The sequence below is a fragment of the Furipterus horrens genome, unplaced genomic scaffold, assembly GCF_987537825.1.
Source record: "Furipterus horrens unplaced genomic scaffold, mFurHor1.1.pri manual_scaffold_2, whole genome shotgun sequence".
NCBI lineage: Eukaryota > Metazoa > Chordata > Mammalia > Chiroptera > Furipteridae > Furipterus > Furipterus horrens.
Window position 1 is genome coordinate 6,630,995 of NW_028327172.1, and position 26,756 is coordinate 6,657,750.

General features: G+C 39.8%; 1 protein-coding gene across 2 annotated transcripts in view; it reads right to left on the bottom strand.

Moving 5' to 3' along the window:
- RTN3 (reticulon 3) overlaps positions 1–25,231 on the bottom strand; it is a 48,764-nt gene extending 23,533 nt beyond the window's left edge. The window contains exons 1-2 of one of the 2 annotated variants that reach the window (XM_090259805.1): positions 24,912–25,119; positions 8,847–8,903 (exon numbers count right to left, since the gene is read on the bottom strand). In XM_090259805.1, the coding sequence (XP_090115931.1) occupies positions 8,847–8,903; positions 24,912–25,050 (196 nt within the window). In that variant the 5' untranslated portion in view covers positions 25,051–25,119. Of the gene's footprint in view, positions 1–8,846; positions 8,904–24,911 lie in introns of both variants that reach the window. The other variant, XM_090259813.1, reaches the window with a different exon arrangement.
- Positions 25,232–26,756: the final 1,525 nt, after the last annotated feature.

Consider the following 26,756-nt stretch of genomic DNA (forward strand, 5'->3'; position numbering starts at 1 on the left):
TTCTCCATGTAGTACTGCAAGGCCAGTTTTTTGTATTTCGGAAGATGAAAAAGAGGAGGAAGTCAAAATTTCTGAAGGTGGCTCATCAGAGCAAAGAGAGCTCAATCCCTCTATGGTTAGAATTTGAAAGAAAAAAATTGTTTACCAGGTACAATTACACATTAGCTAGTCAGGCCAAGCAGCATGCTTTTTATTTTTAAAATTACATATATACACACAGGATGTATATATATATACACACACACCAACATGTAATAAAACAATGCCAACAGTTATCCTATAAGACATGCATAGAATTGCCAAGAGTGAAACAGAAAAGCCACATCATGCTACAAACGGCAAATAACAAAAAAAAATTTTTCATGACAAACACTTTTCACTCTACTTTTTCCACATAAAGGCAAAGCATACAGAAGAGACGATACTGGGGAATCTGGGGAAGCCTTTTCCCCTTTGTTTTGGTAGAGCTATTTAACAGAAACAATGCAATCAAAACAAAACAAACAACTTGGTATTATGAAGTACTGATAAGCTCTCATCTGAACAATCCAGAACACACTCTTTGTATAAATCCACTGTCACAGCCTGAGAATTTGAGAAGAAAAAAAGTATCCAGAATTCTTTTTGATTTTCAGGAGATACAGCAGACCCCTCCTGAGCCTAAAAATCAGACTGGAATTATTCTAACTTCTGGGAAGGCTGGTCCCAGGTACAGATGGCCTCAACAATTTAAACCAAAGGTACTGAAGAAGCTGGCCTGCTCCAAACTCTCTTGCACCAACGTGCCAATTTAACCAAACTGAACGGTGCAAATTGGTTTCTTTTAAAACAGAAACTATCCTTTTAAAAAAGTATACATTAATTAAGGGTTATTAATACCAGAGTAGCCACTGACTTACTATACTATTTTCTAACTTCCCAATCTAGCAAGTTTTTACTGGGAAAAAGATCAAAACGACCGTTCCAAGGGCAGGTGCTGTCTTTCTTGCACACTGTGGTATCCCTTGGAGTTGGAACAAAGTAGGTCTTAAATTATTCCATATTAATAAATCAAAGATTCAGGTTTGACAAGTGAAACCTAAGTAGACTCTGGACAGCAGTGCCTTGAATGTGAATGATTAATTGGGAAGATGTAAAAGAGAAAAAACTTTGGGATTATCCTTACTCAGCTTATGTTCTTTTTTTCGTGTGAGAAGCTAAATAACTAGACGAAGAAAAATTATGATTTTATTTAAAATCATTTTATAAACATGAAAAAAAAACAATAAAATATCTTAGTGCAATGAATAAAATTCCACTACTATAAAATCGATGGACCATAATAGGGCCTGGACCTTCTGAATAGTAAAACTGTAATCTTGGTGAAAAGTCTTTATAAACTGAGGGGAAAAGTGCGGTAGTACAGACTCCACTAGCGGGACAGATAATATCTGAAGTAAGCTGTAATCCATATTTAGTTCTCATGTAGCAAACATGGTCACATTTATCATTATATAGTATGATTATTTAGCAAGACTGGATTAAGGATATAAATGAAGCTCAGCATGGTAGGTTGAAAGTTCAAAAACTTGAAATTTAAAGAACTGTATAGGCTACATTTAAATCAGAAATATTGCACAATCTGAGCTATGTATTGTTATTGAATTTACTAGTTACTGTTTCTACCAGGAAACATTCAACGGACTAAACCTGGGCTAAAATAAAACTGTTTGGGAACCTCTCCCTTGAAACAGGAATGGAACTTTGGGGTGTGTAGAACTGACCCACCTTACAGAGAATGCTCAGCGTATATGTTTTATAGAGACTGAGATTTCAGATGATTCAGATCTGTCATCTTACAGGCCAAAGTGGGCAAAAGGAATTAGTAGTAATTCAACAAATTTCAGGGTGCCCATCATATACCAGACACCATTTTAGAAACTAGGTTAAAAGCAGTTACACAAAACAGAAAGCACCCTTGCCTTTGTAGAGCTTACAGTAAAGAGCTGGAGACAGGCAATGAGCAAAACCAGGAAGTCAAATGAAGACGATTTGGTGGTGAGCTTGATGACATAAAAAAGAAATGCCCTGGCTGGTGTGACTCGGTGGATCGAGCTCTGGCCTGCGAACCGAAAGGCCGCCAGTTCGATTCCTGGTCAGGGCACACACCTGGGTTGTGGGCCAGGTCCCCAGGTAGGAGTGTGCCAGAGGCAATCGATGGAGTTATCTCTCGCACATCGATGTTTCTCCCTCACTTTCTCCCTCCCTTTCCCTCTCTCTAAAAATAAATAAATAAAACCTTAAAGAAAGAAAAAGAAAGCAACCTACATTGACTGGTAATCAAAGAATACACACACTGCAGGCGGGGGTTTGGTGGGGGGGGAACATGACAGAAACGTTCTATGCTTTGTCAGTTTCCCCAGCCTCGCTTCTTTCCTGTCTTTCTTGAACTCTTAATACGCCAAAAGTTGAGTGAGTTATATAATAATCTGAGGTGAAGCTAGAAGATTAGGTCAGAAATCGTATTCTCACAATACCAAGAAGTCTTACCACTGAATGCAGTGACTGCCTTACAGACAACTAAAGATTCTGTAATATGATATACTTATTATATATACAAAATAACGTTATTATGTTCCCTAATACTTTGTGACTTAGTGTCTGAGGTGGATAGTGTTTTCTGGGGGCAATCTCAGGGGGTAGAGTGCAATGCTGCATTCGTTCCTCAGTGATTGTGAGATGCAGGTGCTAGATCTCATGATCACTGATCCAACTGTCCCACATGGAGCTAAACAAGTCATCTGGGCTTTAACTTTAATTATTTTGTTTAGAATTATCTTGTTTAGATGGAAAAAACTGGGCTGTAAGTAGAGTTTAAACAGGAATGAAAACATTAAACAGGACAAACACCAGAATCTAACAGGCCCTTTAGCACAGTTGCCGTAAGCAAAGACTCTTGCAATTAGTCAGCATGGCACTTAGGAAGTCACTGGTGGTGTTCAGGTCTGTACCTCGTGAAGTGGCAGGAAACTCCAGGGAGTTTGAAGATTGATGTTTTTAAAATTCTATACACTATGAAACTGCCTGATGAAGTCACTATGGATTATCTTACATCTCAGAAAATGTCCACTACCCTTTTCTCTTTCCAACGATGCAGTCTTTCACATGCAATACAAGAGACTTTCAACATTACTCAGAACAAACGTCTGTCAAAAAATTCCCTCATCATGAATATTTTCTAGTTATTTGCTGTAATGAGACTTAATGCGCGCATTCGTTTTCAAGAATTCTAATCACTTAAAAACATGGCTTCCTCTATTAACAAACGAGGTTACACACCTATTAGAAGGGAATAGATATATGGTAAGAAGTAAAAATGTCATAGCTCTATAAGGATCACAGAATGTCCCCAAATTTACCCAGTGCTGAGCTCCTTGCTTATCCTTATCTTCTTACACTCTAAATTCTTATAAGTCTCCATTTAGGTTTATTTTCTGAAACAAGACTAGGAAATTAAGTTGGCAGTCATAGTCTAAATTTCTAGACCATTCTCAAACCAAAAATTCCAACTAGAAGGTGAAAAATCTTTTCATCACACTTACTAATCATGTGGCCTTCGTAAGTTGCTTCATCTCATCTAAAAAATGGGGACACTAAAGCACCTAATTTGAGAATTGCTGTGCGTTAATACATGCAAAGTGCTTAGAACAGTAATTGGTACTTAGCATATTCTCAGTAAATGACCCCAAACACCACCTTTACCTGGTATATAATACAGAAAATCTTCATTCAGAGTTTCAGACACTTTCCCTCCTATCATTCACAAATAAAAGGAAGGAATTTAAAGAGTTTTTATCTATTTCCAAATTTTGGGTAATGCAACTTCTAAATCAGGTAGTACAAACCAAATGCCTATGATAATCCAAGAACTATGCTAGGTTCTATGTGGATAAGACATTTAGGGTAGCCCAATATAAAAAAATGGTAAGCCAACGTTGAAAAGATAAGTTTCCTGAACAAAATGTTTCAGCAAATGACCTTTATCACCATCAAGGTCCAAGTATATTTTAGTTCAATGTCTGACTGGCTGGACGATTTAATAACCCAGCACAAAAACAGCCTTTGGCACCATCTTTTACGGTGCCTTTCAAACTGTACCATAATGACTGGTGCTTGACGGGCCTTACCTTTGACTGACTCAGAGGCACAGCATTTCCAGGGGAGGGTAAAGTTCAGGAGGCTCTGCATGACAAGTTTCCCAGGCAATGACCCCGGGCTGAGAACCACACCCTGACTGTACTGAGCTCCAGAAGATGAGAACGATCGAGCTGTGCTGTAAAAACCCCCAGGCGACACTGACACTCTCTCTTGTCGCTCAGATCACCTCCGTCCAGGGGCACAACTTGCAGGTTAGTGGGGATGGGCCAGGAGTGGTCTTCTGCGCCTGCTTTAAATACATCCATATGCTACTTTTAAAATTCCGTAACTTGAAATTTTGACTGGAATAGGGAAAAGCTCCATTTGGCTAGATAATATGGTGTGGAACCGGGGAAGGGTTTCCCTCTTCTATGCCCGCAGTATTCTATCTTACAGAACAGGGTGGGGAGCTGAAAACAACAAGATGAAAAGACCGGAAGTGAATGCTCTGGACACATCAAGTAAATACAGTCAAACTGAAAATAAAAATATACGTTTACGCCTCAAAATATCTTCTCTTTATTGTTTTCCCCCCTCAAACTGTCCTTTAGTTCTTCCTATAAACAGTGAGTAGCTTAGAAATCTGTTAGTTACTGGTTACTCCCCTGACCCCCACCTTTCTTAGGCATTCATTACTTTTAATTAAGAGGATACCCGTAACACGGAAAAACCACACTCACCAGTGACCAAAGACTGCCAGCCTGCAAGTAGCCACTGTTGCTTTTTCACATACATACTATGCATATTCATATAAGGGAGGCTTGAAATATTCAAGTGGAGGTTTTCCTTACACTTGAATTTTCTCATGTTCACAAAACAATAAAGACAAATTCTCGTGCAAAACAACATCAGCAACTTTCAGCCACAGCATCAAAATAGGAAGTTAGCCAGCAGACACTTTGCAGCCAAGCTAGATCCTAAACAAAGAGTCTCTTTTGTACAAAGAAAAATGTTTTGCTTTTGCTTAAAAAAAGGCTGTAACTGGCAATTTTCCCCCCACGATCCTTGCCCCAAAGTTCAGCGTTTAACTTCCTATTCCAGATGCCTACTGCGTTACTCAAGTTTAACGCAAATATCGATTACTGAAAACGTGCTTCGAATGCTGCACGGTGGACAGATCCTCTCCAATTTTATTTTTACCTACTTTTCTTCCAATGTTTCCTAAAGAAAATCATAGTATTTTCCAGCCTACATTTTTATCAAAGGTTTTGAAAGCAGAAACCAAACTGCAGTTTGATTTTGTGAGTGATGGAAGAAAAACATCTCCCAAATGATACTTAATTGCATAACTAATAGCGATAATATGGTTAAAATAATATTTTCTTCTCTCTTCTACTCTCACGTTTTAACATTAACCTCAAAATGACATCTCTAGAAATACCTGTAAACCCTAAAATACAAGAATATACTTTATCATCTTTACAGTAGGCAGTGGTTATGGGCATGGGCAGGGTCTGTCAGTTACAGGGTAACCTTAAGCAAGTTATTTTACCATTTTAAACCCTGGTTTCCTCAACTGGTGTAAGAGACAGTAGCTTTCCTCCGTAACACTGGCTATGAAGCTTAGATGAAATGATTCATATAAAGTACTGAACACCGTATAAGCTCAATAAAAATTAGCCACGTACTACATCTCTGTTAATATCTTTATTTTACAGTACAGGAAAAATTATTAAAATTTACTCCCCTATTTTGAAATGCTCAGGGATTAAGCTGAAATTTAACTCCTTAGTAAGAAAAAAAGCAATCAATAGGCAAAGCTTTACTCGGGAGTAAAACTGATTATTCCACTGACATTCTCATAACAAATCTATTCATTAGCTTTCAAAAAGCTTAAACTGCTAGCTTAAGTATCTGTATACCTCAAAGTAGTATAATTTAATAAATGTTTTATAATTTCTTTTTGAAATATTAAGCTGTTTTTCTTTACTTAGTCCAAATAACAGTTTTTGGTACACGCATCTTACTGAAGCCCAATAATGATGTCTGTATTTCAGGATTAAAAATGTGATTCTTAAATATAAAAATGTCCTATTTAATTATGGTTTCATATTGCTTAATATGGTTTAGGCATATACAAAAGAGAGGCACGATTCTTCAAGGTACTAGGCTAAGGGACACACAAGTCAGAGAGAGGTTCGCTGGGTTAGTGCCCAGGATGGCCGCCAGGTGCCTGTTGGTGGCGGCAGTCACCCTGAAAGGCCTGCGTCGGGCAGGACTGGTCTCAGCTATTCTCCCCAGGGGTTTTAATTCAGTTAATCAAGTATACTAACAACTTCCTCTTCTCTTATTTTCATTAAGGTCGAGTAGAGAAGTACCAGTCTTTGCTAGAATAGAATACACCCAATCACTTGCCAAGGCGTGACCTTCAGACCTGCCATTGAAGCAGAGCACCAACTGGGTTACTTTTCCCGCGTGTGTGCGTGCATGTGCGTGTGTTTTGCAAAAGAAAATGCCATAATAGAGGCCAAACTGAAACACCTTCAGGGATATGACATTTTTAACTGCCTCTTTACAATACCCTTTCAGCAATAATGCTGTCCTGAATCTGTACTGGTCAACATAACTCTTTATATATAAGCTAAAAGAAAGAATGACAAATCTATTTTCTTTTACAAACTCTCATACTCACTGTGAAACTTAAGCCTATTTAAACATTATTTTAATTAAAAAAACCCTTTTTATTGACTTCCGTTCTACTTGTGTATGTGTAATTTTTCCTAATGAGGATTAAAATAATTTTTAAAGCTATGATAGTTATCTTCTCAACATTCCATACATTAGGTATGTTGTGCATGGGCTGCACTGTTATACTGTTTAGGATATCAATTTCCCCTTCTATACTAAAAAGGTGACTGAAAATTATAACTACGAAGGATGTATTTTAACATATCTGAAATATTTGTAGTAGAGAAATATAATAATTATTTGTTTTATTTACATTGTGCTTTTACTGGTTTATTTTTCAGAGTGGAATAAATGTAATACCTATTTACCTAAATTATTAAAATTCTAAAAAGGAAAAAAAAAAACCTTAAAAATATCATTCTGGTTGGGTTCCAGATATCAAGCACCACTCTGTAGGTTTGAGTTACTTTCTAACATTCACAAAACATTTATCTTTTAATGTAAACACATTAATTTCAAAGGTCATGATCTGACCCACAAGATACCAATTTCACTTTGTAAAGCGTTTGGGGGCTCTAATGTTAGCAACCTGAATTAAAAGCAACAAATTATCTATCATGTTTCCTAAGAAACAGACTAAACCCAGAAAAATTTTTACTAAATTTATTTTATCCTATTATGTTTTTATTCTTTTTTTAATGCTATTTAAAAAAAAATTATTTACTTTTAAAGAGAGAGGAAAGGAGGGAAAAAGACAGGGAGAGAAACATCAATGTGTGGTTGCCTCTCACATGCCTGAAACTGGGGACCTGGCCCACACCCCAGGCATACCCTCTGACTGGGAATCGAACCGATGACCTTTCTGTTCACAGGCCAGCACTCAATCCACTGAGCCACACCAACCAGGGCTGTTTTTATTCTTATAAGGTCAAAGTCGTCCTAACAAACAAGCATCCAGACATTGCATCTAGAGAATTTAGCGAGGACAATAAACTGCACAGCGTTTCTTAGATGCATCTAGTGGGTTTAATTACCTTTTTTTTTAAATAAGAGTTTTCCATTGCCCTATATTAGATGCCAAGTACAACAGCACAAGCGAAAACAGCACTTCATTATTAGTGCAAACCAACGAAGCACACAGCACTCTTCAAGCCACTTGGCAGTGCTACTACCTCCACAAACCTATAGCTATCACACTCAAGATTCCCTTCCTCACTGGTTGGCCGATCTTTTTCATTTTTATTTTAAAATTTTATTTTTATTTATTTCTAGAGCGAGGGAGAAAGAGAGGAAGAGAAACATTGATTGGCTGCCTCTCTCACACCCCAAACTGGGGACCTGGCCTATAACCCAGGCATGTGTCCTGACTGGGAAATCCAACCGGCGACCTTTTAGTTTCCAGGCTGGCGATCAATCCACATTGAGCCACACCAGCCACGTGGTTGGCAGATGTTAAAAAATAAGAACAAACAAACAAAGAAAAGTCACAACATAATCTGTAGGAAAATAAGCCTCCATTGCCAAAAAGTCAGTCGACTTGCTCAATGTTGCTAGGCAAGTTGGAACTAGCCTAGCTTTGGGACAAATCTCAGAGAAGTTCACACTAAAACACTAGCTAAGATAGCACATTAGTGCTGTGGAAGCACACTTTTATAGCTTTCCCAAAGCCAGTACCTCTCCAAAGCACTCACGTAACTACAAGTCAGTAAGTTAAATGCATCCTGGGAGTGGGTTGCTTTCTGAGCCACGATTCTATCTGTTCCAAATGCTGCGGGAGAGTTTTTTTATTTTTAAGAAATACTCAAAACCACACCTCAAGCTTATGCTATGTTAAAGGGTCCACTTAGCCTCATTCTACTTTATTAATCTTTACAGGAAATCCATTGGAAACTGCTAAATCGTATAAAGGACTGGCTTTTATTAGTTCTTATTTAAAGGGATTTGGGGGCAACAGAAAACTTGTGCCTCATATCCCCAGTTACAGCCTCTTTCTCAACATTTTTCTTTTATTAATGCACACACATACAAAATGACAGACTTGCCTTGTGAGGTCGAAAATAGAGATACAGGCTGAGAGGAAGAGGAAGAAACAAAGGAATCTGAAAGAAAATATACAGCGTGAGAATTTGACAACCTCACAAAGGAATTTTAACTTTTATTTTGGCCAAACATCATAATTTCATTGGGTTTAAGCAAGACGGTAAAACCCAGGTCTTTATTTCCAATTACTGTTTTCACTCACCTGGCACCAAAACCTTATTTCATTTTGAGATGCATTTCTTAAAGTCCATTTTTTGTGGGGGGCGGGGAGTGAAATAGTCTCCCCTTCAAAGGAAGAAAAGAGGGACTCATACATAGCATTGTTAAACAAGTACAACCTCAAAAAAGATGATGCTCCCCTGCAACTCTTTGGGAAAAATAGGTATCTGATTATTAATTGATATTTGTTTGCTTTTTACCATTTTAAACTGCATTTAGTGGAGTTAGTCACTAGAATATGAGCATTTAAATATAGTTGACAGATATGCAAAGTTGGTCCTGAATACTTAAAAAATAACAGTTCACAGGGAAAATAGGATTACATGAGAATCTTCATCTTCTTAATTATACTCCTCTAACTTTGGCAACATGTATCAAAATTTTAAAGGCATATATCTTCCCCACCACCCCCTGCACATATTCTTGAGCCTAGCAGTTATACTTCTAGAAACTTAGCCTACAGGTTTATTTGCCTATATGTACAAAGACATGGGTATCAGGATATGCATACATAAGAACAGTAGTTATAAATACTAGAAATAATCTAAATGACCATCAACAGAAGATTAAATAATTTAATACCTGCTGCAATGAAAAAGAATGTGGTTCAGGTATAGATGCTGGTATATAAAATTAAAAAGCAAAGTGCAGAAGTGCCCACAGCGTGCGCCCATCCACTAACTGGCAGTAAAAGGTACTAGCAAAAGGGATTTTGAGGTGTGACATGGGAGGGAGATTTGCTTTTCACTACAACCTTTAGCCCTTAAAAAAAAAAAAAAAGACAAAACCAAGAATGTACATGACCTCTTCAATAAAAATGGAAAAAAATTAATGAACACAGCATGTGAAAAACAAAAACCCTCCAAAAGTGCCCCTAAATATACTATTCTTTACTTGTTAACTCCTCTTTTTTTCTTGCAGTTATAAAAACGTTTTCACAAGTGTTAGAAATATTAAAATGAGGAGACTGCTTTAAAGAACTGGTCTATAGCTACACTACCTGCAAGTACTAATTAAAAAAAACTATTTATAGTCAACAACTATGGGGCATATTAACACCGAGGCAGAATTTAATGGACAACAGGCAGTAATTCAGTAACTCAAGACCAGAATTTAAAAACCAAGTGCTTTTTAACTATCTTAAAATGTGGTACTACATTAACTCCTACAAATGAAAAAGTTCTTTCCTTTTTTTAAGCAAACATTTCTACCTATTTCCTTAATGTTTTCAGATGGGTTCATTCCTATATGCGTTTCCCTTCAACATTAAATCTGTTAACTGGTGAGTTTAAATCAGAATTAACTTCAAAAACCAAATGCTAAGCCCAATGCCAAAAAGAAAACCATATGAACGTGCCTTTTCACCTCCACCTAACACCTCCACCTAATGGAAAATTTCAACACACAAATTTTTATGCATAGCATCTATTCTGATACAAAACACAGATAACCCGTTAGTAGTTTGCAACAATATTGCATGAGGCCTTCTACCTTACAAAACCCCACTGTACTCAAACTCCCCATTCATGCTACAGGAAACTAAACCCAAGAACGGTGATCTTAATTCTCCAGTACTACAAATTAAATCAAACATTATCTTGAAGTAGCCGGGTCCAGAGACAGTCACTAGGGTAAGATGCAGAAGAGATGGTAAACGTGGTGGCAAAGGTGAAGGCATTGTGGTGAGAAGGAACAGCTGGCCAGCATCCAAACGGCTTTAAAAGTCATGTAATGAAACTTGGATTATAGCCAATGTGAAAGGAGAAATCACTGAAAGTTTTAAGGGAGTGACAACAGCACATGTATTTTTAAAAGAACTGGCAGCAGTGTAGAGCGTGGACTTAACTGAAAAGCTACCGCATAATCTTGGCAAGACTCGAGGGGGTCAGGATGGGAATGAGGGGACAGATGTGAAGAGAAGGAACGGAGAACTTGGAATCATTTGGATGTTGGAGACGGGATAAGTAAAAGTCAAAGGACTGAGGGGACTACATGAAATGCCACTGACTGGGGAGAAGAACAAAGAAGGGATTCCTTATGTTAACTTTCACTAAAAAACAGGTGTATAAGGCATATCTAAGTGGCAACTGTACCACTATGGACAGGCTCAGGAGAGAGGAGAGGGCTGACATTAGCACCTGGGAGTTAACATTTGGGTGAGAATTGACCCCACTGGCATGAATGAATGTGTCCAGGAGAATCAGAGAGGTTTTTACAATGGAATCTTGAGATATACCAATATTTAAAGAGGCACAAGAAAGAAGAACCAGTCAATATGGCGTCACTTAGAGAAAGAACACTTCTGAGAAGGATTAACAGAGTCAAAAGCCAATGAGTGGTCAAGACTTTGAAATGGGTCACTGAAATTAAGGCATCAAGTAATTTTGCACTGCTGACTCTGGTTAGGGTGGTGGGGAGGGAGCAGACACTGAAGATGAGGAATGAATAAAACTTTTCAAAGCCCCAACAGCAGGATGGGTGATAAAGGGAGAGACTAAATACAGGGTGGCTAGAGGGAGAGGCAGAGCTGAAACAAAGGTTTTTAGGAAATGAAGTGCTTAAGCATGTTGATAGAGCCACTAAGGAGCAAGAAGGAAGAAGTCTGAAGGTACATAAAGAGCTGATCTTTGCAAAAGCAAAAATCAAGAAGTTGCTAGAAGGTAAGAGATTTTTAAAAAGTACAAATAGACCTGCTGAAAATCTAATTCCAATAAATTCCCAGTCATCTGTGCAAATATGAAGCTATAAGATTGTTTATCACAGTTTTTTTAAAGGGAACGTAATAAAGGTCTGAGGGTCTGGTTAAATAAGTTTTAGTATATCCATACAAAGGGATACTAGTCATTAAAAATTGTGTCACAGATAAGAATTTATTGATACTAAAAGATGATGATAGTACATGGAATAAAAAAGAACCCTAAAAAAAAAAACAAAAAAAAACTACAAAAGTAATTTTAAATAATGTAACCCCATTTGGTATAAAATATAAATGTAAGAAAAAGGGATAATAATATTTACTCTTTGAATAAAGGAATTACAAAAATTAAAATTTTTTTTTCTTCTCTAAGTTTGGTTTTTGAAAATAATGAACATGTATTATTTATTTCAAAAAAGAGCTTATGTTTTGCTACAAAAATAAAAGGATAGTCATGAAAATGTTAACTGGGTGGTACTACTCACTGATTTTTAATTTTCCTTATTTTTTTCCCCCTAAATTTTCTATCATGAACATACATTTTTCTTATAATTCCTAACACATACCTATTCCCCCCACCTACACAGAATGGGTTAGTTACCTTAGAAGGAAGAAAGGGCACCTAAAATGGGATCTGTAGCAGGTCTTTCAGTAAAAGTGTTCAGTGAATAATCTTATTAGTCTTCACAACTAGATTTTCAATCCTCATAATACTTTAAGCTGCAACAAACTGTCAAAATTACAAAAAAAAAAAAATCACTCATCCTTATATTGCTGGTTTGAAATGTATGTGCTACTTCCCTGAAAATTTATATTTTATATTTCAAGTTTATATTTTAAAATTCCATCATACCAGTAAAACTGTCCTCTTACCTCTTAATCTGTCCCTCAGCAGCATACTGAGTGAGAAGTAGAAAGAAAAAAAAAAAAAGAAAAAACAGCAAAAAAGCACACTAGTACAGGTTTTCAAATTTGGGTCAAGCCTGGCTAGATATGTTGCTAGGGGGAAGGGAAGAGAGGAGAAGCTGTGAACTGGACATGATATTCAAGTCTTGATTTTAGATCAGGGAAAAAATACACCAAATAAGTCAAATTGTTTGAATTTTCTAACTCCCAGTAAAAATACTATTTCAAATAATTGTTCATTTTGGTGTTAACTGTCCTTCAACTCTAGCTGGATACAAGATATATGTTTTACTTATTATTATTTTTTAATTTTACTTTCTTGGCTTTAATGGAAGCAAACTCATTAGTTTTTGGTTTTTTTTTCATTCTCTTTGTCTCTTTATTTTCACTGGTCGCTCCTCATGGCCACTTTTTAAATTTTTATTTAATTTATTGGGGTGATGTTGCTTAATAAAATTATATAGGTTTCAACAGGCTATATATTTTAGACAGAAGCAAGTTACTTTCAGGAACAACTCTGCAGAATGACTTCTATATATGAACCTAAAGCTTTTTTGTCTATGTTACTTTCTACAGAGTATTGAAGCATCTTCCAATACATAAAGGAAAGTGTTTAAAATTTTATCTAAAATTAACATAATGAAAATTAGAAATTCATCAGCTCTTTTAAATATATTTTTAATGTTAATATTCTAATATTTAAACAAATTATTTTTAACATTTAGTTTTCCTTTCTGGAAAAAAAGGAGTCTTTCCACCCTTTTTCATGTCCACAATTCTTGGTGACAACTTGTATCATCTCAGAAGCTGCTAAACTGAGCCAATTAGTGTCTCCTCCTCCAAAAGATCTCCAGGGACAGGCAGATTGATTCCCTCCCCAAACTTTATGCCATTTCTTATCTTTTTGTGTGGCTAGGACCTCCACTGTATTACTAAACAGAAGTAGTGAAAGTGGACCTCTCCTTACCTCTCCCAATGCTGTATCTGTTTCATGATTAAAGGCTTTCTTTCTTTTTAAAAAAACTTTAATTTAGATTTATAGAAAAGGCCCAAAGATAGTATGATGTTGCTTTATATCCAGCACCAAACAGTTTTTCCCAGTGTTAACCTGTTTCATTAGTATGATGGTACATTTATCACAACTAATGAACTAATATTGATACATTAATAACTCGTCGGCAGCCGTCCGTCTCGAGAGACGATGGTGTAGCTTCTCAAGAGTCTATCTGCACCGCCGAGAATGGCTGTGCAGTCCGACTCGGGAGTGACACGGTATCTGTCTCCTCCCGTGTTGAATCGACATCTTGCAATGACGCTGGAGTGTCCTCTCCAGTGAAGCTGAAGCTACAGAGCCTGGGCAGGGTGATATGGAGGGTCTGCTGTTGCCCATGCAGCAGACCCCCCCTCTCTTCGCAGCTGAAGGGTCCAAGGGAAAGACGGAGTCAATACAGCTTGGCTTCAGGTGCGCCGCAGGAGTTGCCGGTGTTGACTACAACGTCAAACCGCCTTAGGGACTCCGGCTCCGGATTTTCTGTCGGGGTTTACTCCCTTAGCCTTTCCCCTGAAGAGGTATGCCGCAAGGCAGCGGAGGTTTTTTGGAGTCAGAGTTTTCCTTCTCTGATGTGCCCTGACTGGAAGATCGAACCAGCGACACTTAGCTCGCAGGCCGACGCTCAATCCACTGAGCTAAACCAGCCAGGGCAACATTAATAACTAAGCCTACATTATTAATAACTAAACCCCATACTTCAGTCAGATTTCATTATTTTTTCCCTAGTGCCCTTTTTCTGTTTCCAAGCCCCATCCAGGATACAACATCACTGAAAATAAAAAAATATTTTTTTTATCCTCACCTGAGAACATCTTCCCGTTGCTCTCAGAGAGGGAAGAAGGGAGAGAGAGAGAAACACTGATGGAGAGAGCCCTCCCGCGTGCAACCGAGATCGCAGGCCAGGGCTCACATCACATTTTGTGGTCTTGTTTCCTTAGCTGCCTTTGGACTGTGACAAATTTCTCATGTGCTTTTGATGATCTCGACAGTTTTAAGAAATACTTTAAAGGTATTTTACAGAATGCCCCTCAATTTGCATCTAATGTTTTTCTCATAGTTATACTGGAGATGGGTTTTGGGGAAGAACACTACTTAGGTGAAGGGTTGTATCATATCAAAAGTATATGCTACCTGGCTGCTGTGGCTCAGTGGATTGAGCGTCGGCTTGCGAACCAAGCGTCACTGGTTCGATTTCCAGTCTGGGCACATGACTAGGTTGCACGCCAGGTCCCCAGTTGGGGGCACGAGTGAGAGGCAGCCACACAGTGATGTTTCTCTCCCTCTTTCTCCTTTCCCCTCTCTCTAAAAATAAATAAATAAATAAAATAAATAAATTATATATATTAAAAAAAAAAAAAAAGTACATGCTATCGCCCCTGCCTGTGCGCAAACCAAAAATTCACCACGGCACATGCCTGGGTTGCGATTAGGTCCTGGTTGGAATGCGCAGGGAAGGCATCGATGTTTCTCTCCCTTTCTCTCTCCATTCCCTTCTTTCTAAAATAAAAAATAAATTAATTAAAATTTAAAAAACAAAAAACATGCTATCGATGTGACTCATCACTGAGGATGTCAACCTCGATCCCCTGGCTGAGGGATTTTGCTAGGTTTCTCCATAGTGGCACTGCTCCCTGCCCTTCCATATTGGACTCATTGGAAGCAAGTCACTAAGCACTTCCCGCACTACATCAACTGGCAGGTTACTTTTTATTTATTTATTTAGAGCTAACATAACTACTATAAAAATAGATTAATTATGGCCCTGGTCGAGTAGCTTGTTGGTTAGTGTGTCCTCCCGATATGCCAAGGTTGCAGGTTCAATCCCCAGTCAGGGCACATATAAGATTCAACCAATGCATCAATTAAGTGGAACAACAAGTCAATGGTTCTCTCTCTGTCAAATCAATCAATCAATATATTTTAAAAATAAACCAATTATAATAATGTTTTGGTCCTCTGGAACCAATTAACCTAGATAAGATCAAATACTGTACCTAGTTTTTAAAAATTCAATTTATTTGCTGGTGGAAATAAACTCCAACCTGACTGGAAGTACCTTAGGGTTAAGGGCCATCTTATATAAGGCACAGAATATGATGGCCAGCACACAGTATTAACAGAAGGCACAGAATACAGAGGCCCCAACATGACAGTGGCTTAATAAATGGAGAAAACCAAACTGTAAGAGATTTTTAGTTCCCCCCAGTATAAGGTGCTCACTCTTCTGTTGCAACACTAGTTGGAGAGCTGTCTTTTGCACATTTAGGTAGTAAACACATACGCAGTCTTAGAGGGAAAAAAAGCAGAATTCCTCTTGTAAAAGAAACAAAACAAGAAAGTCTAACAGAAACAAAATAGAATGTGTAAATAGGAAATTGATTATAAACAGTTTAATAACCCAACTTTAAAATAGCACTACGGTTACTTTTAGAAATGTCTTACCCATCCCCCCAAAATGTGCAAAACCTATTAAATCAAAATCTGATTTTGTTAGGTATAATATTGAAATGAAACTTATTTTAAAATTCTGACACATCAGACTAGCCTATCATTGGGTTCTTATTGGAAGTGACTCTTTTCTTTTTAAAATTTAATCTTTATTGTTTTTTTCCCCATTACCATTTGGTCCCCTTATACCCCCTTCCCCCAGTAACCACACTACTGTCCATGGGTCCTATTTCCTCTTTGCTCAACCCCCCCACCAGCTGTCATCCTGCTGTCCAACTATGAGTCTGGCCCCACTTTCCTTCTTAGTTCAGTTAGTTCATTAGATTCCACATATGAGTGAAATCACACGGTATTTGTCTTTCTCTGATTGGCTTCTTTCACTTAGCATCATATTCTCCAGGTCCATCCGTGCTGTCGCAAAGGGTAAAACTTTCTTCTTTTTTAATGGCCAAGTAGTATTCCACTGCACATATGTCCCATGGGTGTTTTATCCACTCATACTTGTGTTCCAAATCATTGGTTTTATTCTCAGCTTCATCCACTCCACTGTTGATTCCCTGTAAATTTTTATTTCATTTAGTGTACCCATTTTTCTGCCTGGGTCTTTTTTTATGCTCAAGTACCCAGTGAGTTCCTTGAGCATCCTAATAACTGGTGTTTTGAACTCTGCATCTGATAGATTGCTTATTTCCATTTTGTTTAGTTATTTTTCTGGAGTTTTGTTCTCTTCTTTCATTTGGGCCATGTTTCTTTGCCTCCTCAATTTATCGGCCTCCCTGTGCTTGTTTCTGTGTATCAGGTAGAGCTGCTTTGACTCCCCATCTCAGTAGCGTGGCCTCATGTAGAAAAGTGCACCTGTAATTTGGAGGGGGCAGAGCCTTAGGTGATCACCTGGGCGGGGCAACCCGTGTGAACCAGGTTAATGGAGACTCAGAGATGGTGCTGCCTGCTCTGTGGCTCTCTGTGGAGGAGGGCTCAGAAAAGGGACAATGGCCGCTGCCTGGCCTCTGGAGTTTTGTCCAGGAGGAAGCTGCCACCTCGGCACTCACCCTGATGCCAGACACTTCAGTTTCTCCCCATATGCCAATGGTGCCCTTCAGGCTGCCGCCTTGGTACTGCAGCCCAGGGGGAGTGAGCCTGGGTCACTCCTAAGTCCCCCGTTTACCCTTAAGGAGGAGACGCCTAAGAATCCCTCAGTTTCTTCCACCGCCCCGACCCCCACTGGTTTTTACAGCCAGAAGTTATAGGGACTTATCTTCCTGGCACTGGAACCCTGGGCTGGGGGTTCTGGGATCCCTCGCTCCTGAGATATCCCTCCTGATTTTATCTACCACACATGGGTGTGGGACCACCTGTTCCGTGCGTCTGCCCCTCCCTCCCATCTGAATGAAGGTGACTTCTTTAATTCCTTGGTTGTTGGACTTCCATACAGCTTGATTTCCTGACAATTCTGGGTGATAGCTGTTTTGTAATTTAGTTGTAATTTTTGCTGTGGTTGTGCAAGGAGGCAAGCCATGTTTACCTCTGCCTCCATCTTGACTGGAAGTACCTGGAAGTGAGTCTTTCTAATAGACCAAAATTTGGCATTCACGTGGTTAGAAAAAACACTTTACTGGAGTAATGCCATTATTGGAAAATAGATTAGAGTCCACAAGTAATGATAATAGTGAAAGAAGCCAAACTTAAACATAAGATATATTTATTACAAATATAGTTTATGGGCTTACATGAAAACTCTCCTCAGTACCTAACTGATATATCCATTTCCATAGGGGTAAGTTCTTGCAAAGCTTATAATATGATTGTTCTTTAGCTAAGGTGACTGAACAGTTTCTAGTAGTTCATGAATTCTATGAAAGTTTATGCAATACTTTATTTATATGCATATTTTTCTGGGATTAGTGTTTCTTCACCCACTCATTTATTCCATAAACATTTATTGAACATCTATTATGAAACAAGAATTAGTTTTAGCTGTGGAACAAAAATGGTAAGGTTTCTGCTCTGATTCAAAAATATCCAAGAGCCTGCTTTGTGCCAGGTTCTGTTCAGGCAACAGGGACAAAACGGTGAGTAAAACAGCAAAATCTCCACGCTGAGGGAGTTTATATTCTGGTACGGAAGAAAGACAATAAACATAATAAATAAGTCAAACAGAGTAAGATAGATTATGACAAATGGTTAAGAAAAATAAAGCAGGAGAGGCCTGTAAGTTTTTATTTTTCCCCCCATGCAATTCAAATAGGCTGGCCAGGCAAAGCCCTACAGAAGGTGAGGCCGTGGTAAGAGCTGTGAGGATGTACCAGAGAAGAGCGTTCTAGGCACAGTGAACAGCAAATAAGACTCTGGGTAGATGAGTATTCCTGGTGTGAAGAACAGCAAGGAGGTTAGTGTGACTGAAGCTGGATGGTATTACAGGGTTTCATAAGCCCTCCAGTGACCTTGGCATTCACTCCGTGATGGAAAGCCACCGGAGCATGTGCCCATGAGTGACATGATCTGACTGCAATTTTTCACAGATTCACACCTGCTGCTGCGCGGAGACTAGACGGGAGAGAGGCAAGGGAGAAACGTGGGGATGCCAGGAGGCAACCACAATAATCCAGAAGAGTTATGACAGGAGCCTGGCTGTCTAGAATGGAAGCAATGGAGGTGAGAAAGTTGGTCAGACACTGGATGTATTTTGAAGGTAGAACCAGTAAGATTTACTGATAGTTGTATGAAGGAAAGAAAGTCCAGGATAACTCCAAGCTTACTGATTTGGGCAAAAAACATGGACAGAATGGCCATTTATTGAGATGGAGAGGACTGAGAGAAAGAGATTTAGAGGAAAAGAGCAGGAGTTCTTGAGATGGCTACTACACATGCAGGTCAAAGACAAAGACTTGGGAGGCATCAGTGGTACTTCAAACCACAGACGGATGTCAAATGCGACCAATGAAAACAGACAGAGAAAAGTTCTGAGAAGCAAGTCCCAGAGCACTGTGCACTGTAGATGTTGGGAAGGTAAGGAATTAGCAATAGAAAATCCCAATAATAGGAAATCCATGGACTCAGAAAGTAGGTTAGTGCTTGCCAAGGGATGGGGGGAGGAACGAACGGAGTGTGACTGCCTAACAGGTACAGGGCTTCTTTTGGGGGTGATAACATTTCCTGGAATCAGATAGTGACAATGGTTGTACACCCTTATATATACTAAAAACGACTTTTAAACGGTTCCTTTTATGTTATGTGAATTATGTCTCAATGAAAAAGATACTTCAAAGAGGAGGGACTGATAATTTTACCAAAAGCTGTTGAAAGAGCATTTAAAACAAGGATTGAGAAGTGACCACTGGATTTAACAACGTGGAAAGTAACTGGTGACCCTGACAAGAGAAGTCTCCATAGAACAGTGGAGCAAAAAGCCACGTGGCTCAGAAACCATGGGACCAGAAACTAACTCAAAGTTAAAACTGATAACTTAATTCAAGAATGTGAGTGAACCATTTTAATCACATGTTTCAAATCTTAAAGAGAGGCAGTGTGTATATTTGAAAGAAAACTGAATTGGGCCCTCAGTGCCTTGGTTTTATGCTACCTTCAACATCACAGCCACAAGCCTTTGGGCATATCACTTAATCTCTGCATCTGATTTCTCATCTGTAAAATGAGGTTTATATCACTACCTGACTACCTCACAGATAAACATAGTGCAAAAGCTTTAATGTACGCTCGAGTATTTGCTGAATTAAGTTAATGTATGGGCACAACTTAAACCATAAAGCAATACACAAACGTAAGATATAAAAATTAAATATTTCTACTTGCTATATAAAATGAAGCTAATGCTCACTGTTGAGATGCTTTCAAGTAACAGGACAAAAAAATGTTCTGTATTAGTTTATCCTTCAATAGACCCTGAAAAGCAAGCTGCCAGTGAGAAACAAGTCAAAAAGCTGACGTGTCCTCTCTTCCTTATGATACTGTGCTTACAGGAAGAAAAAAAGAATGAGTTAATTTTTACAGGGAGAGAACAGATTAAGAATATGTCTTTGAGCCCTGGCTGATGTGCCTCAGTAGACTGAATGCTGGCCTGTGAATGGAAAGGTCACGGTTTGATTCCTGGTCAGGGCACATGGCCGGGTTGCAGGCCAGGTACCCAGTTGGGAGCCTGGGACAGGCAACCGATCAATGTTTCTCTTCCTCTCTTTCTCCTTCCCTTCCCCTCTCTCTAAAAATAAATAAATAAAATCTTTAAAAAAAAAAAGAGATTCTTTGAAATTTAAGAAGACCACAAGAATGGGCTACCTGCTGACAACCTCCCCTCCAAATAATGTAAAATATAAATGCAAATCCTATATAGTATTTAAAGGGATCCTCTCTGAAATTGCAATATCACCGAGTAACATGTCTTACGTAAGGACAGATGTGTAGTAAAAGACTTCTATGATGCAATCACAAGCAACAGTAATTATGACTAAACTTATTTAGCATATACACTTTTTCTAAAACATGTATAACATACCCAATCATTCAAAATAATTCTAAAATTAATAGCTATTATAAACAAACAGAAGAAAAGGTATGTCAGTTTCCCAGGCAACTTTTGAATGTTAATTATATAAACATAATATCAACTTGGCAATTTTTGTTTAAAAAGTTTTACTATGAAATTTACATATTTGTCACAGATCTGTACAGTTTAGGCAATTATAAATTAATCATTAACAATAAAGTATAAGCTAAGTTTGACCACAAATATAAGCTAAGTACACACAATAAATATGCATAGTTAATCAATTCTGAAGAGAAGTACCTTTCTATACAGAACAACCTCTTGGCTCAAACAAAACCAGGAACCTCAACTGTCCCTTTTCCCTTCAATGACATGCCACCAGTTCCCTCCCTACCAAACTTCAATTACATGTGCTTGAAACACACAAGATTAAACAGGTGACTCCTGTATCAGGAAGACTATAATTTCCTCACCAAAAAACACAACAAAAGCAATTATATTAGTTTGTTTTTGTTTTTGACCATCTCTAAAATAATAAAAAATAAAAACACTGATGCTCTTACCAGCAACTTAATAAACAATCCCCTAGAGATTTCAATACCTGTTAAATATAGACTGGTTTGTTTGGTCAGAGTGGTTAAATTACTTGTGAATTTGACCCTAAAAGAAAACAGCACTGAATCCTGGGGAATAAAAATCAGCCAAATCAACAGGCCTTTGTAAACTATATTGACATGACCATTTTTGCTGTCTCCAGTACTCTTACTTCCACTGATAGGAGTTTCATAATGTATCATAGCTACCCTTATTATGGCCAGAATGCTGCAGATAATATTTAAGCATGTAAGTGTCATGCCAAGCCATATAGAAACATCTTGGCTTTCCCCGCCCCTAACCACCACTTCTTTAGCAGACTAGCTGAGTGAAAGAGTTAGCAGCTCTAAGATATTAATGTGAAGGGACCAAAGCTGAAACAACGGACTCACTTGCAGAAAGAATAAAAGAGGTATTAAGATCTTTCTTTATTATGATTTCTTACTTGTAATTCATTATTCTGTACCTGTGTGCTAAAGTTTGAATATTAGGTATTGTAATTCAATAAAAGTTAGGGTTTAAGGGTACAAGGCAAATGGTCTAGGTCACATTGCTGAGGCTCAGGGTTTGCCCTTGGTCATACAATTAAGAGAGTCAGAACAAAATTCTTGACGTCTCTGGGGTTCCACTCTGTGTCTACCACCATATTACAGTGCCACTGATAATCCGACATGAATATAATACAGATAAAGTCAGTGTTGAACATGTGATCAGATTTCTTTTCGTTTCAGATTTAAGACTAAAAATACAAATTACACAGTCACATTTGATTGACTTGTTAGAGCAAAGTGTGAAAATGATGCCATGAGGAGTACACAGAACAGTGTCCTGGCTGGTGTGGCTCATTTGGCTGGAGCATCGTCCAGTACATCAAAAGGTCATGGGGCTTGATTCCCAGCCAGGGCACATACCTAGGTTGCAGGTTCAACCCTGATACGGGTGGGAACAAGAGGCAACTGACTGATGTTTCTAACATCATGTTTTTCTCCCTCTTCCTCCCTCCCTCTCTTAAATGAATAAACATGTCCTTGGGTAAGGATTTTTAAAAAATGTATACATAACTAAATTTCATGAGTGATGAAAGAAGTATTTAAAGCATAAACTTAAAAAAAAATTGTCCAAGCTGTTTTTGCTTTGAGCTAATTTTCAAGAACAGATACAAGAAATGCAGCTTTATTTTGGCATCACGACCTTCGTAGCAATAATAAAGAAGTCTCGAACAAGTTACAGAGAGTAAACTATAAAGCACCTCTAAAGGTTAGACAACAGACATATACCTATACTTGAGGGTCTAATAAAGGCAACTCTCACCCTGAAAAGAACAAACACTAAATATTTAAGTCTCTTTGACCTCAGCCTCAAATATCTGCCTTGAAATCTTCAGTTTCCTTCAGAGACAGAAATCTGGGAAGCCAGTCCTGGCCCCTGACCTCCTTCTCCAAGCGCACTACGTTGCCAGCTGCGCCGTGTGTCTGAGGCACTGACCAAAGAAAGGGTGCCGTCACCCATCCTCTACCTTTAGGTAGAAACTAGTATTTCTAGAATCGTTCCCTGACAGATCGGTCAGACAAGACAAAAATATTTCCTAAAGGACACCAAGTGACCAGTTGCTCTTCTTCTCTTTTTGAATATCTCTAAAACCAAGTGGAGCTTGGTGAAATATGTGAAGCTGAAGGTTGACATCAACACACAGATTTTTAAACAAGCAAGGGAGATTTTTCTTAGGATCCATTTTAAATGTATTAAATTTTGGAACAACAATGTCCATCTTATTTTCATGGTGCAGAAGCTTTGACATTTCCTTTGAGAGCCTAAGAAAATATTTTTCAAGGGTAAAAGCCTCTGCAGTGAACTGATGACTATGCCTGACAGTAACGTAAGCTCAATTCTTCAAGTGGTGACCAGACAAATGAGGATCTTACATGGGGGTCCACCAAAATCATGTTAATAATTTTTAGACAATATTAACTTAATACACACTTTCGATGGATACGAGTTTAAGGTAGGGAATCGATCTAATTTATTTTCCAGGTGAATAAAAAATTATAAATAAAAAGAAAAAATCAAAAAGATATGCACAAAAGGGCCAACAACAAATGATTAAAGCCAAAACACCAAGTTGCTAAGTTACAGGGAAGCTGCTGTTCACCTGGACCTTGGCCCAGAACACAAAAATTTGCAGGAGAAACGCTAGTGGTTTAAAGAGAACAAGGTTCTAAATTTGCTGCTTCATTCCTTTATCTAAACAGCTAATCTTGACCTTGCACAAGCTTCCTCTGCTACTGTTTCTACTGAAATAGCCATAACCACACTGGAAAATCCATCTCGGTACCAGAGCACTCACGTGAGAAAGCCTCCGCTCAAAAAAAAACCCACAAAAAACAAAAACCACGCAGAGAATATATTTAAAGCTAGTATCAGAAAATTTAAGTTCTTTATAGCGATCAACCCAAGACTCTGGCAAAGAAGACAATGAAGCATTTCAAAGGCTCTCAAAATCCTTGAAGGGAACTAAATTGAGAACAACCTTATCTGTACCCGCCCAAGACTATGGCCCTTCCTTTGACAAAAATCCTTTTTGTTTTTTCCCTTCGAAGACGGGGTTCGTTTAGAAAGCACCACCTGCTCGGGGCGCATTTTTTTCCTCCTCGAGGAGGCATCTGCACTGCAGATCTGCCCGAGGGGAGCCTGCCAGCCAGCTCCCACCCACCGGCAGACGGGCATACAATGGAAACTAAAGGCGGCCTGCACTTTCCCTCCTCGTCTTTCACGGAGATGGAAGAAGGGGGTTCCACCAGCCCCTGCTTTGTCTGAACGTCTCCCCCTCCCCCCTTCCTGCGGTAAACACCCCCTTTCGTTATACTGCGATCAACAGCAGCCCACAGAAAGCGTGAAATCCAAATGTGCGGATGGCTGGGCCTGATTCTGTTTATTATCGTCTAGAATATAAGCGACTGCTGGCACGTCCCCACCCCCACGCCGCGCCAGGGAAGAGCAGGCTGCGCTGCAGATGCAGCCACGGATCCATCTTGGACCATCAGCAGCTCCCTCCCAAATCTCACAGGAGCTATTCTCATCACGCCTCCTTCGACCTCGGAGCTTCAGAAAAGCCGGGCATTTGGGGAGTCTAGCCACAGCAAATTTAAGGCAGATAAAAAACGGCTCCCATGTTCCCACTAAACTTCCTCGTCCTCCCCACGGGCAACCAAAAAAAAATTTTTTTTTGGACGACTACCATGAATGTCTGATTATGTCAACACCTGTCTGCCAACCTGCAATGCAACCCTGTCACCACCATGCCCGTAAAATCGTAAGTAACGATTTCTCCTCCGACCAACCTGCCCGATCCTCTCTCTCTCTCTAATCCTCCTCCTAAGTCACCCCGGTTCAGTGGACGGCTCCCCGATCTGGTGTTCTTCTCCCACCGGTCTTGGTGTTAACGCCCACTCACTAGAATGTCTCCCCGCCCCTAACCTGTTTTCTTCACACCCCGTTATTTCCTCACCGCCTGCTCGACCTTACGCTCCCCTCCCCCTTAGTCCGTTTCCAGACGTCCGTCCCCGGGGCCGCAGCCTCGAGTAGGAAGAGTGATCTGCCTTCCCCTTGACACTCCCCCCAACTCCCTCCCCAGGGTGGGCTCCCCCGGCGCGCCTCACCCGCACAGGAGGAGCCGCAGCTCTTCGCCACCGAGGTGGGGCAGGCTCCTGGGCTCCCGCTGCCGGGCGCGGAGGGCTCGGCTCCGGAGGACGACGAGGAGACGGACGGGGACTGAGTGGCCGCCGACAGCTCCGCCATGGCTGCGCAAGGCCGAGAGAGGAGTGAAGAGAGATGTGGGGCGGGAGAGAGGGAGGGGAAAGAAAATAATAGGACAGGGGTCTCTTCGAATTCCCTTCGCTCCTCCTGCTCCGAGGACAGACTCCGACAGACTGACAGACTCCGCCGAGAACAGCAAGAGGGCGGGAGCCAGAGCGCGCAGGCGCACAAACGGCCCTTGGGCAGGCGGCGGGGGCGGGCGGTGGCCGCGTCGAGGAGCCCAGCGACGCAGGACGCAGGCGCAAGAACTGTCTCTCCGTGTTCCCGCAGGGAAGGAGGGGCAAAACTGGCTTCCCACCGCGCCCCACCAGCCGCAGGCGCAAGGGGCGTGGCCAAGCGTCAAGCTCCGCCCACCACTGCGACCGTGGGAGGGGGCCTACGGATTAGTGTTCTTCATAGCTAGGAATGTTTTAGGGTTGGCAGATAACGTGTCGTAACGATAGACGTTTCTTTTTGTTTTCATTAGGTGACTATATTTCCCGTCAATTCCAGAGCCGTGGCCTTTTGTTCGATGCGTTCCCACCTGTGACTCCAATTAAAAGTGAAAACCACAGTGTGGACTAGGCCCACTCGGCAAGGTGCTTTATCAATTTTTCTGGATGTGTCACCATGAGGCAGAGATGGCACGGTCTCCCATTTGGTAGGAGGAGAAAGATGCTGTACAGATTGAAAAACTATTACTCATTCCCATCACATTGCAATTCAGCCGCAGAACCCACTTCTAATTCTCTAATTCGAATCTCCTTACTGCTGTTCTCAAAGAGGTGTCTGGTCCACCTTGGGTCTTAAGGTGGTCCTTGCCAGCGAATAGGTGATCAGGTAGTGAAGGCAAATTTTGAAGGATAAAAACCTGAGCTACTGAAAAAAGGAGAGCCCGGAGATAACATCCTGGCTACGGTTAGGGGGGGGGATGGTCAAATGAGGAACTAAAAATTGAGAATATGGCACAAAATACACATGATTGAATTTTATTCATAGCCTAAAAGGGGTCCTTATCAGAAAATGTATTTGAAACCAGATATCTAGCTTATTTTGCTAATTTTTTGGGTTCTCTTTGGTTGCTTTGCAGAATTCAGACTTCTCCCTACATTTGGTGAAAATATTAAAAATGTGCCTAATTCTTTTACAAAGGGGAATGAATGTAGACTGGAAATAATAAAAAATCAAGGCTGCAGGCTTTGTTATTGCTAAAGCCACAACTGATGACCCAAAGGGCAGTTGCAGAATCAGCAGATCCTGTAAAGATGCTGCCTCATGAAGGGTGAGGTGCTCAGCCAGGTGGCTACTGAAAGGAAAAGCAATCTGACCACTGGAAATCATCTAGAATAGACAGCGGACTACATCTGCCCTTGACAGTTTTTAAGGTCAGGTAAAGCCCACACAGGACAAAAACTCTTGGCTATTGCAACACTGAAAAAAGGCACAGAAGGATATTTCCCAAAATAACTTTGTGGCAAATATCTCACTCTGGCACTTACAAGCATCAGTTGATAATGTAGCAATCTGTCCTTTAGATGGTGAGGGGAAATACAAGCCAATCAGATGACTAAGCCCATTCTGATAAATGTATAAATTAAAAAATATATATTTGTAGGTGCTGGATAAGGAAATGAATGATGCTAGTCCCTGACCCTGACAGCAACTGCTAGAATCTGGAGACCCTGGCTGGAAAGGAAACCTACTCCCAT